The 12169-nt window shown below is 41.6% G+C and overlaps 1 protein-coding gene across 1 annotated transcript in view; it reads left to right on the top strand.

Moving 5' to 3' along the window:
- Window positions 1-11606, top strand: part of UBAP1 (ubiquitin associated protein 1) — a 36470-nt gene extending 24864 nt beyond the window's left edge. Inside the window, exons 4-6 of the mRNA XM_007950670.2 lie at window positions 6820-7002; window positions 10847-10948; window positions 11466-11606. Of these exons, the coding sequence (XP_007948861.1) occupies window positions 6820-7002; window positions 10847-10948; window positions 11466-11606 (426 nt within the window). The remainder of the gene's footprint in view (window positions 1-6819; window positions 7003-10846; window positions 10949-11465) is intronic.
- Window positions 11607-12169: the final 563 nt, after the last annotated feature.

The raw sequence follows: 12169 nt of genomic DNA, 5'->3' as shown, positions 1-12169 counted from the left end.
ACTCAGTTTGCTGTCAGACCGCAGCTCCGTAGGTCTCCTTTTTTTGGTATGTTCACGCAAATTCTTCTGCTAGTTGGGGTTTAGTCCAATTCTGTATCCTTCCCTTCGAGGCTCAGGGGTCCAAGATTATCTTCTGTGTCTGTGTTAATTGGTATCCCTTTTCTTTGTTGAAGAGGGTCTGTGCAATCATTCTGCCTAGTCCGCCATCTTGCCGGAAACCTCTCAAGTCTGTTAATTCTTACGTTGCCATTGCTTTAATACTTACAAAGTCTTTCTCCATCTCTATTTTAAAAATGAATTTTTTATCAAAGTAATACAAGTATATTTTTATGAAAGCAAAATAGCATTTAAAAGGCTTATATTGAAAAACAGTTTGCTCCTTACTTCTCTTCTCCCCATTCTCCAGTTTTGCTTACCATAATCTGACACTTTCAGTTCTTTAAAGTATTTCTGCTGAAATTTGTGTCTGTATTTGTAAATAAAATGCTATATTGCTTTTTCTAAATTTAGTGGTTTTAGACAGTTTTGTATTTCCTTTCATGGTTGAGGATTTAGCTCTTACAGAAACCCCTCCCTCACCTCCTTCTTTCACCCTGCATAGTTATATCACAGTTAATGTCATTCACATTATGATGATTGGATAAGTATTTATTGTTCAGTTCAGATAGTATATTTTGATTGCTTTTTTCTTTTTTGCCATTTTTTTGTTTTTCATAGTTAAAACTGCCCTGTTTTTAAAAATTTGCTTACTTTCTTTATAACTATTGCTCATTTTGTCCAAATGCTTCAAGAGATCAATCAGAGGACTAATGATAATTTCCTGAAACATTCAAACGTGTCGGTTAACTTACCATTTCTTAAGTCCTTGCATAGCTAAAAATGTTTTTATTTTATTCTCATGTTTGAGTAATAGTTTGATTGGTTATAGATTTCTTAGTTGAAGATCATTTTCTTTTAGAATTTTCAAGGCTTTTTTTTCCCCCTCAATTGTGGTAAATAAACATATATGTAACAAAACATCTGCCATTTCAACATTCTTCACATACACAGTTCAGTGACATTAATCATGTTTTATCATGTTGTTCAACCATCACCATTATCTGTTTCCAGATTTTTTTTAACAGAAACTCAGGGAGTGGTGTCTTTATTTTCATTTTACTTTTTTATCAAGGTATAAATTTCATTGATTTTTACCATTTCAGTGCCATTCTGATTTCAGATTTCTTCCTTCCTTCTCTCCTTCCCTGCCCTTCATCTGGAAGTTTCTGGAATCTTTTCTTCATTTTGCGGGATTTAAAATTTACCAGTGATGTGCCTTGCTCATTGATTTTGCTTGGCCCTAGTGGATCCTTTAAAACTGAGGCTCAACTCAATTTAAAAATTCTGGGAATTTTGTTTGTTTGGTAATTTTCTGTTTTCCTGGAACTCCTGTTAGCTAGATGTTGGGCTTTCTTGAATTAGGCTCTAATTTTCTATCCTGTTTCCTATCACTTAGTCTTTTTTCCTATGGAATCTTTTTCATACATTTTCTTTTTTAGTTGTGATTTGGGTGAAAATTTCAGAGCAAATTCACTTTCCATATAGCAGTTCACATACCCTTTGTGTCATGACACTGACCACAATTCACTACAATGTAAAAGCTCCCCTCCCACTTCCTTCCGACAGTCACCTCTTCCCTGTGTCCATCCTTCCATGTACCCCTGCCACCTGAGCTGTTTCCCTGTGCATAAAAAGCCCTTCTTTCTCCCATGGTTGTTCTCTTCCAAGGAGTGTCTCTACCTAGGGTAAATGTTCAACTCATATGCCTGTCTTTTGTTTGGCTGGAAGCTACAGGTGGGGATCCAATTCCAGACCTGAGGGGCATCTAGGGCCATAGTCTCAGTGGTTCCATGAGGCTCAATCGGACCAGCAAACCTGGTCCCCCCCCCCTCCTTTTTCTTTTTTTTCCTCCAAATGATTTTGAGTTTTGTTCCACATTGTTCTCCCTGTCTATCCAGGATCTCCTCCATAGACCCCGTTCCAAGTGGTTGACAGTGGTAGGCAGGCACCATCTGGTTCTTCTGGTCTCATAGTCATATAGGCTGCAGATCAGATGGTGTACCAGTCACTAGAACTAATTGTTTCCATACATTTTTGGTTTTCTTCATTCTTCTTTGCTCTGGACGCAGAGAGACCCATTGTTGCATCTAGATGGCAGCTTGCAAGCTTTTAAGATCCCAGTCACTACTCGCCAGAGTAGGAGGTGGAACAATGTTTTGTGTAGTATGTTATGCCAGTTGAGCTTGATGTCCCCTGCGACTATCGTCCCGAGCCCACAGGTTCAACTACTTGCTCTGGGTAGCTGGCTGTGACCAAGAAGTGACTACAGTCTTGTCCCTTGTCAGCTCTACTATACCCCTGGGAATTCTTAGAGAACATACAAATACACTTGTAGAACCACTGTCTGCCAACCCTATACATGGTCTTGGGTACACTCTGTGCTGCATACACTATACCTTATAGTTCAGCCTGCCCACCCATCTATCCACCTATATACCCATGTTTGCCTTCACTGACAACGCAGTACTTTATGTGCAAAAGGGTTCATCTTTGTTGTCTGCGTCTCCCACGTACCTCTCTATGCCTTCCTCTTCCTGAATGCTACCGTGTTGATCACTCACATTTGGTATATTGCCCTTCTCTTCACCCAATTCAATACTTATCACTACCTGTCTAACAGTGTTCCCTACCTTCCCCTCCCACCCCTGGTAACCAACAAAAAAATTTCCTTCCATAGATAAACCTTTCCTTGATTTTTACAATAACGGACTAATACAATAAGTGCTTGGCCTGTCTCATCTGGTTTTGTATCTTTCGTGTTAGTGACTTTGGCTTTCTATTCACATTGAAGAGTGAGGCACTAAAAAACCAATCAGAAGGGATGTGTGTGTTTTGAAGATGTATAACTGACTATTAGGCTTCACTAGTTGGTTGAAGGCTAGTTGGCTTTTTTTAGGGGAACCCCTCAAAATGTCAGCATGTGGAGGTATTGGGGGCTATTCATTTTTTCCAGACAATTCTGCTTGAAGTTTGGGGAAGGTTTGTATAGACTTTTACTTATTCCCAACTTTGAGTCTTGTGCCTCACCCTGACCTACCTACACTGTGCCTGGTTTCCTTAAGTCGTTTTTGGTCTCTGATTCACATTTTCTAGAGACTAACCCTGTCTCCTAGGAGCTCTGGTAGCGTAGTGCCTAAAGCACTTGACTCCTGACCAGAAGGCTGGTGGTTCAAACCCACCAGCCACTCCTCGGAAGGAAGGTTGGGCAATCTACTTCCATAGTAATAATGCCTTGGAAACTCAAGGAAGGGTTGCTCACTATGAGTCAGTGGCACATAACAACAACCCTGTCTCCTGCAGAGGGTGGGGTGGGGTGGCGTAGGGATAATACTGCCTGAGTGTCTTACTGCTCTGATCATTGACCTTTGTGTCCATGCCTTATCTTAACCAATGCTTTGAACCAGTTTGAAATGGTCCAGTCATAGCTGACTGAAACAAGGGCAGTTTAAACATTGCACATTGCATAGCAGCCAAATATCTTGTGTGCATCAGATGCTGATCCACTCAAAGATGGTAGCTGACCACATTCAAAGAGTAATAGCCACTAACTTTGAGGGGGACACTGCTGCCTGTTTCCCACCGGGTCAAAATCCAAAGAGATTTGGTGGTTGTGCTTCCTATTCACTGCCCTTGTTTTTGTGTCGAACTGCAGGGTCTGAAGCCCTGGACCCACTGGTAGTTGATGTTTCCAAATGCTGAGCCCTTCTGAGGTTCCAAGGGTCTGGTGAACTGACCTTCTTTCTCACTTCCTTTATAACTTAACTGCAGTTGCCAATTACCATCCCTCTATTAGCTCTCTATGTTATAAAAATTCACTGAAATATACTGTACAGAGTTGTCTTCTCTTTTTCTTTTACCTTAAAGGCTCGCACAGTTATAATTTTTTAAAATGATCACTTTAGTGGGCTTTTGGAAATGAGAAAGGATAAACATATTTGGTCAGTTTTCTGTATTAATTAAAATTCCCCCTTTGAAAATCTTAATAGACTTTCATGCAACCACTGTTGATCAGGGCCCACTAAGTGCTGAGCCCAAAGCCAGGCCCCAGAGATTCAAAATTGGATGTGAACATGGTACCCTGACTATAGAACTCATGTAAATATAGTGTGATGTGATCAGTAATGTGCCAACATATCAAAGTACTGTAGGACCACAGGTGGAGATGGCAATATACCTCTCACTCATGTGCATGTGTGTTTGTTAGTGGTGGCGTAAAAAGGAAGCATTTGAGAAGACTTAGAGAAGAGCCATCTTGATTGAGATAGGCCTTGAACCCTGCATAGATATAAAAAGGGTTTCCATAGTAAGTTTTTGTTTATGGTGTTGGGAAGTTTGATGACAGTTATGAGTGATGGCTGCATATGATTACTGTAATTGTTATCGCTAAATTGTACACCTAAAAAATGTCGAATTGGAAGATGTAAATTAATTAGTTAATTCCACCTACTGAATGAAGCCCAGAAAGTCGAGAAACTATGTTCTCTCACAAACTTACTTTCCCTCAAACATTAGTAACAGTCAGTTTGGAAAAATATCTTAATTCTTACTGTTCTAGTTTTGACTTTTATTCATTATATAGCATTTTAGTCATTATGAAAGTCCTATCCCAGCCCCCCCACAAGGGAATTAAATTTTATCATCCTATGACTGGAAAAATACTTAAATGACAGAGGGCTTCCATGAATGCAGTAAATGGTTGTTAAAAACTGTATCTTTATTAATCATAAGAGTATCATATGCATTTGAAAATAGTACTCTGGATTAAATAGATTTAGTGAGTGATCTGAGAAGGAACCTAAATACTCTGTTATAATTTTGTGAGATCCATTTGAGGTCTGCCTGATCAGTACAGTGCCTGTTTGATTCATAAAACATGTGAAGCTAACATTTAATTTTGGTTGTCCTCATTTATGGAGAGGATCATTGAGCCTATAACATTTAAAATCCCATGCATCTTTTAAAAAATATAGCTATAATCATAGCGCATATACAATTATGTATCCTATTTTTTCACTTAATGTAAACGCTTTCTAAATGTCATTTAAAATGACTACCTACCAGTCGTGGATAATAGATTTACTGTTTACTTTTCCTATGTTAGGTACTTAGGTTGTCTCTAATATTTATTATAAATGACAGTGAGATGAATATCTGATGCATAAATACTGGTTTGCATTATTTCCTTAGAATAGATACATAGAAGTAAACAATTCATCAGAAAATCTGAACCGTTTTCAGACTTTAAATAGGCCAGATGTATCAAATAGGGTATCAAATAACATTCTCAATAGCAAAGTATGTGAGAGTACCTGCATGTATTTTAAAAATACATACTGTTTTATTGACTTTATTTATTTAACCTGTATAATAACTTTTTACAGGTATATGCACACATCCCACCAGGCATTCATGAGACTTACGAGAAAAGCTGGCATTTGAAGGGAAGCCTGCCTTATTCATGACTGAGGCACATCATGTGAGAGCAGGCATCTTTGGCTGTTGTTACTCTTGAGCCCAGGTAGCACCTGCTCCTGACGAGGAGGCTACAGTGGCTATGCTGTTATCCAGTCCCTGTGCCTTGTCGTGATTCCTGTAAACTAATGTGTGACCCAGTTGACTGGGTTGCTAGCCTTGTGCTATGAGTGAGGGGGTTAAATGGGAAAGAATGGGCTTTGAGGTCTGTAATCTTCCTGGCCTCTTCCTAGCAGACATTCAGAACATTTGGTTAGAGCTCTAAGTTTTGAACTTGCTGGGACAGAGGTTCTCTGTGTCCCCTATCACTCTCTTCTTCCCTAAAGAAAATAAAGGTAATTCTCTTTGTTAAAATGTTTTCCCTGACTGAGAGCTGGGCCAAGCCACAGAACGGTTTGGATCCTTTGGCCTGTGAGCTACCTTGATGCCTTAGGCCTGATTCATCATCAGAAGGTGGGAGGAGTTAATCACGGGAGTCTGTATAGTACTCTGATCAGGGTGGCTAGGTAGCTGAGTCACAGGGAACAGGCTGACTTTAGCCAGTGCAGTAGAGGCAGGGCCCTATGGTCTATATTCCAGTCACTGAAAGCCCAGCTTGTGTGGCTAATATTCTTTCAGTCGTGGGCTCTGGGAATTGAAGCACAGTGTGTGGTGTTGGGGCAGAGGTGGAATGCCCTCAAAACTCTGGGCCCCTGAGCTGGTCATGCATAGGAACAGCACTTACAGCCTTTGCTCAGCTCAGTGACAGAATTTAGGACAGAGATTTTGGGACTAAGAATTGACTCTAGAGTGGGAGTACTTGAAATGATTGATCCCTGCAGGACTCTGAGCATCCTAGGCCTAGAATTAGGGCCTAGGAAAAAGATAATGGAGCCCTGAAGAGCTATCCTAGCAGCCAGCTTGGACTGTGCTGTGGGCAGGACTGCATTCTCCATCAAGGCCAGGGGATTTGGGCATAGAAGGAGGCCATGTGGATTTTGTGGTACTTTCTCATGCTGCAAGGTGGTGATGGACAGAGTAGGACAGTTACAGGTATCTTCCCAGCTTTTCACTCCCTCAGCATATACCCTTCTCATCAGGGTGTCTGGGCAGCAGCCTGGCTCCCTTTCTTCCAGGCAGACTGCTTGACTGGGAGCTTGATCATTGTAGGAATAGCACGTTCCTGGACTGGGTCACCTCAGTGACAAGTCTTCCGGGGCCCAGGTCTTCTTTCTTCTTGCATTGATCCTCTTGTTTCTCCACCACCAGGTCACCCCTCCTAATTTCTCAATGTCACAAGTGCCCAACACTTCCAGCTGTCCCCAGGCCTATTCTGAACTGCAGACCCTGTCCCCCAGTGAGCGGCAGTGTGTGGAGACAGTGGTCAACATGGGCTACTCATATGAGTGTGTCCTGAGAGCCATGAAGAAGAAAGGAGAGAACATTGAGCAGGTGAGTGGTTGGATGGCAGGGTGGTGAGTCAGGAGAGAAGTTCTAGACCTATGGAGCTAAAATAATACATAACTCCTAGTCTGGGAGCTCTGGTGGCGCAATGCCTAAGGCATCTGACTCCTAACCAGAAGGCTCAAACCCACCAGCCACTCTTTGGAAGGAAGACTGGGCAATCTACTTCCGTAGAGATACCCACCTTGGAAACCCAAGGAGGGGTTGCTGCGAGTCGGAATCGACTCTACAGCAGTGAGGTTTGTTTTTTTTGTTGTTGTTATTCATTTGTTTTTCCTAATCTGTATCCTAGAGGCCCTCACTCTGGTAACACCAACTTCCTTTCCAGTGAGTTTGTGGGGGACTCAGGGAGTTTTGTTGAGGAAACTAGTTGTCTCAACAGTAGTGCTTTTGCTTTGGGGGCTGTGCTCTGGAACCTAGGCTGAGGGAAAGCTTTAAGAATACTGGGACTGGGCTACTGGTATGATGGTGGAATAGGTAGACAAGCTCCACAGACCCTCTTCAACAGAAAAAAAGAGAAACCAATACAGAAGATAACCCTGGAGCTCTGAGCTTTGAAAGGAAGTATACAGAAGTGGATTAGGCACCAACTAGTGGAAAAACCTGAATGAAAACAGGACCTAAGAATAGGCTCTGTTTGCCAAGGACAGCAGGGACATAAAGGAAGGCACATAACGGGAAAGGAGACAGGTGGTGAGTGTATAAGTGTTGCCAACTAGCGAATAGAGGAGCACAGCACAGTACCCTGCTTATGTAGGTAACATAAAAGAAAACGAAAAGCATGGGCAAGTCACTCCATCATGTTGTTGTTATTTGCCGTTGAGTTGCCCCCGACTCATAGTGACCCCTCCTTGGGTTTCCAAGGCAGTATCCCTACGGAAGTAGGATTGCCCAACCTTCCTTCTGAGGAGTGGCTGGTGGGTTTGAACCGCCAACCTTCTGGTTAGCAGTTAAGTGCCTTAGGCACTATGCTACCAGAGCTCCTACAATCACAAATTAAACAAAAAATGGCACAATGCTTTGGAGACAACAGAGCATCACAGTCCACCCAAAGAAGCAAAATCAGAAGAAACAAGGGACCAGGACACAGACCCAAAACACATCCCTGAGGAAGATACAGCATTGGAACTCCCTGATAGGGAATTCAGAAGAATGATATTTAGGTACCTTCAACGAATTGAGGTACAGATCAAGGAAAACACAGAGAAAACCCTAAGACAATGTTGAAAGACAGTTTAAGAATAAAATGACAAAATAAATGAAAAATTAAGAAATGATACAAAATCTACAGATAGAAATTCAGAAGATAATAATAAATTTTCAGAAATAGATAACTCATTGAACAGGCAAAGGAGTAGAATTGAATCAATGGAAGACAGAATTAGTGAGATTGAAGGCAAGTACCTCAGTACTTCTTGGGAAAGGGATCAATCAGAAAAAAGATCAAAATGAAGAAAGCCTAAGGCTCATGTGAGATACCATCAAAAGGAGTAACTTACATGTAATCGGAATTCCAGAACAGGAAGAGACAAAACCACAGAGAAAATTACTGAAGATTTGTTGGGAGAGAATTTTCCTAGTATGGTGAAAGATGAGAATATATCCATTCAGGAAGTCCAGCGAACCCCAAACAGGATAGACCACAAAAGAAAATCACCCAGACATATCATCATCAAACTCACCAAAACCAGAGACAAAGAAAAAATCCTAAAAGCAGCATAGGAAAAACAAAAAGTTAACTACAAAGGGCAGTCAATAAGAATATGCTTGGATTTCTCAGTAGAAACCATGCAGGTGAGAAGACAATGGAATGGTATATATAAAACCCTGAAAGAAAAATTTCCAACCAAGAATTATATACCTGGCAAAATTGTCCCTCAAATACAAGGTTGAAATTAGGACATTTCTAGATAAGCAGAAATTAAGGGAATTTGTTAAAACCTGAACAACCTTACAAAGAGATGCTAAAGGGAGTCTTTTGGACAGAGAACCAACAGCAGCAAACAACAACTGACCATTAACATACATGATGATATAACCCAACCCAGAAACCAACCGAGTTATAGAAGTCCAAAATAAATAAGCCTACAAGATTGTAAACAGGGAACCAGAGACATCAATTGACAAATGAAAACAACTACAAACCAAAAAGGGGGAAAAAACTGTGTAGTTACAGAACTCCTAAATGGTAGGGAAGTCAAGACAACTATAAGATAGAATGGACTGTTCTAAACTTGGGAAGAAAGCTATAAATCACAGGGTAACCTCAAAGAAAAATGATAAACCTTCACATTAAAATTAAAAAGAGGACCGACCAATGCAAATAATTAGCAAATACTAAAACAGTAGCAATGAAGGAAGTGATAAACAATTCATAAACAAAACAAGCTCAGCACAGAAAATTATATGGAACAAAGAGATCAACGCCACGATAAAGCACGTAACAAAATGACAACAACAGATTCATACTTGTCGATAATTACATATCTGACAAGGGACTTATCTCTAAAATTTATAGAAAACTCCAACACCTCCAACAACAAAAGATTAACAAGCCAATTAAAAAATGGGCAGAAGACATGACACTTCACCCAAGAAGATACTCAGGCAGCCATCAAATACATGAAAATATGCTCACGATCATTAGCCATCAGAGAGATGCAAATCAAAGCAATGATGAGATACCCTCTCACCCCAACACTAATGGCAAAGTTCAGCAAGGCAAAAAATGGCAGATGCTGGCGAGGATGTGTAGAGATTGGGATTCTCATCCACTGCTGGTGGGACTGTCAAATGATACAACCACTGTGGAAAACATTGTGGTGATTGCTTAAAAAGCTGGACTTAAAAATACCATTAGACCCAGCAATCCCATTACTAGGTATATACCCTAAAGAAGTGAGAGCCAGGACAAAAACAGATATATGCACACCCATGTTCATTGCAGCATTATTTACAGTAGGAAAAAGATGGAAACAATCTATGTGCACATCAACAGAAGTATGGATAAACAAACTGTAGTACATGCACACAATGAAATACTGTGCCACCTTGAAGAATAATGTGGAATCTGCAAAACAGGCATAATATGGATGAATTTGGAAGACACTATGTTGAGTGAAAGAAGTCAATCACAGATGGACAAAGATATTATTAGTTCATTATTGTAAAAAGTCAAGGAAAGGTTTATATATGGAAGGGAACTTTCTTTGTTGGTTACTGTGGCGGGGGAGGGAAAGGAACACTGTAAAAAAAAATGCATTGATCCATGTCACTTTAGTGTATTTCACTATACATATATTTCAATAAAATGCATTAAAAAAATATACAGTAAATCATTTCAGTAAAAAAAGGAGAAAAAAAAAAAAAAGTATTGGAGCTATTAGGAGTTATCTAGCTACCCCCTCCACTACTCTTCCAAAGAGGGTGAACTAGACTTGTGGATATAGTCAGATCTCTTTCAGAAATTTTTATTTTGCCATAGCTGCCCAGGAAGTCCCAAATGGGGTGCTAGGGTCCAAAACTTTGGAGACGTTTTCCAACTTGGATTACTTAAAAGAATATCCTATCCAGGCTGTGGAGCTGGCATTCTGGAAAACATGAGTCAGCTGCGGTAGTGACACCTTGGAAAATGGCTACTCATGTTTAGAAGGGTGTGGCAGCCTCTTCAGCAAATAGTCACTGAGGTCCTGTGCTAGACAGTTCAGAGAACAAAACCAAGTCCTAACCAGGGCAGGGTGGGGCACAGACCTCACACTAGCTAGTTGTGTAAGACACTCTGGAATCCCAGAAAGGAGTGGCATTAGGTACTGAAATTTGTTTCTTTTCTTAGATTCTCGACTATCTCTTTGCACACGGACAGCTCTGTGAGAAGGGCTTCGACCCTCTCTTAGTGGAAGAGGCTCTGGAGATGCACCAGTGTTCAGAGGAAAAGGTGGGAACCTTCATGCTTCATGGGAACCTTGTGGCCACAACTCTACCCTGCCAGTGGCTACAGGCAGAGGCATTCTAGGACAGAATCTCCCAAGTGTGCAGACAGGCTGAGGCCTGTATTTGGCTCAGATGAAGAATTGAATGGAGGTCTGTCTGAAACCCCAGTGAAGGAATGCAGACTCCCCTGAAGGGAAAAACAAGGGAAAAGCCAAACTTTCACATGCTGGGGAGATTGCTAGTCACTTTGTGTGTGTGGTGATAAGACATGGACTGAAGTCACCGGGAGTGAGTTGGGACTGAGCATGGCTCCTGTAGGATGATGTCCTGAGGCTATCAGCCTATCTGCCCTGGTTTCTTCTCCAGCCCAGCCCACCTTTGTTTGCTAGGGGACCCCACAGAGGCTCATGTGAAAGATGCAGACTCCCACGAGCGTCCCTTCCGCACATACACTCTTTCACTCACTCTTTCTTTGTGGATAGACCCTTTTTCTATAATCTCTGTTCTCTTCTCTCCCTTAGATGATGGAGTTTCTTCAGTTAATGAGCAAATTTAAGGAAATGGGCTTTGAACTAAAAGACATTAAGGAAGTTTTGCTGTTACACAACAATGACCAGGACAATGCTTTGGAAGACCTCATGGCTCGGGCAGGAGCCAGCTGAAACCAGGCCATGCCTAGGTCTTGCTGCCACGGAACCATCACCCCCAGGAGGCCCTGCAGAGCCCACCTGTGGGGAAGAAGGGGCACACTTCTGGATTTTCTTTTCGGGGTGGGAGGTCAGGTGTAGAGACTGCACTTGCCAGTCTTTGACCTAGGCCCTGAGCTGGGGGAAAAATGAGGAAGACTTGGCATATGAATGCCCCCAGAATGGTCCTGGTTCTTTCTTCCATATTAAATGTATTTGTATTTGAGAAGTGTCCTTCCCACCTTGGCCCTTCAGAGAGATGGTCCTGATCTTCTTGGGGTCTGTACGTGCTCAGCCTAAACCTGGCCTAGCTGCCAAGAGGAGTCGAAGAGAAGGGGTGGGAAGGCCAGACTTAGTGCTGCTTTGGGGCTAGATGCTCCCCTACCCTCCACCTCAGCCTCACTGATGGTGGACTGAACTCCTATCCAAGTTCAGTGCAATTGAAAGGTTCTGCCAGGGTTTTGTTAATTTCCCCCTACTTTCAGCAAAAAGTGTTTTAGTGTTACACTGGTCTGCAGTGCCTCTGAGGTGTAAAGAAT

The sequence above is a fragment of the Orycteropus afer genome, unplaced genomic scaffold, assembly GCF_000298275.1.
Source record: "Orycteropus afer afer isolate SDZICR_OR568_19922 unplaced genomic scaffold, OryAfe1.0 scaffold00285, whole genome shotgun sequence".
NCBI classification, from domain to species: Eukaryota; Metazoa; Chordata; class Mammalia; order Tubulidentata; family Orycteropodidae; genus Orycteropus; species Orycteropus afer.
Note: the sequence above shows the minus strand (reverse complement) of the source record. Positions and strands in the feature narration are given on the sequence as shown.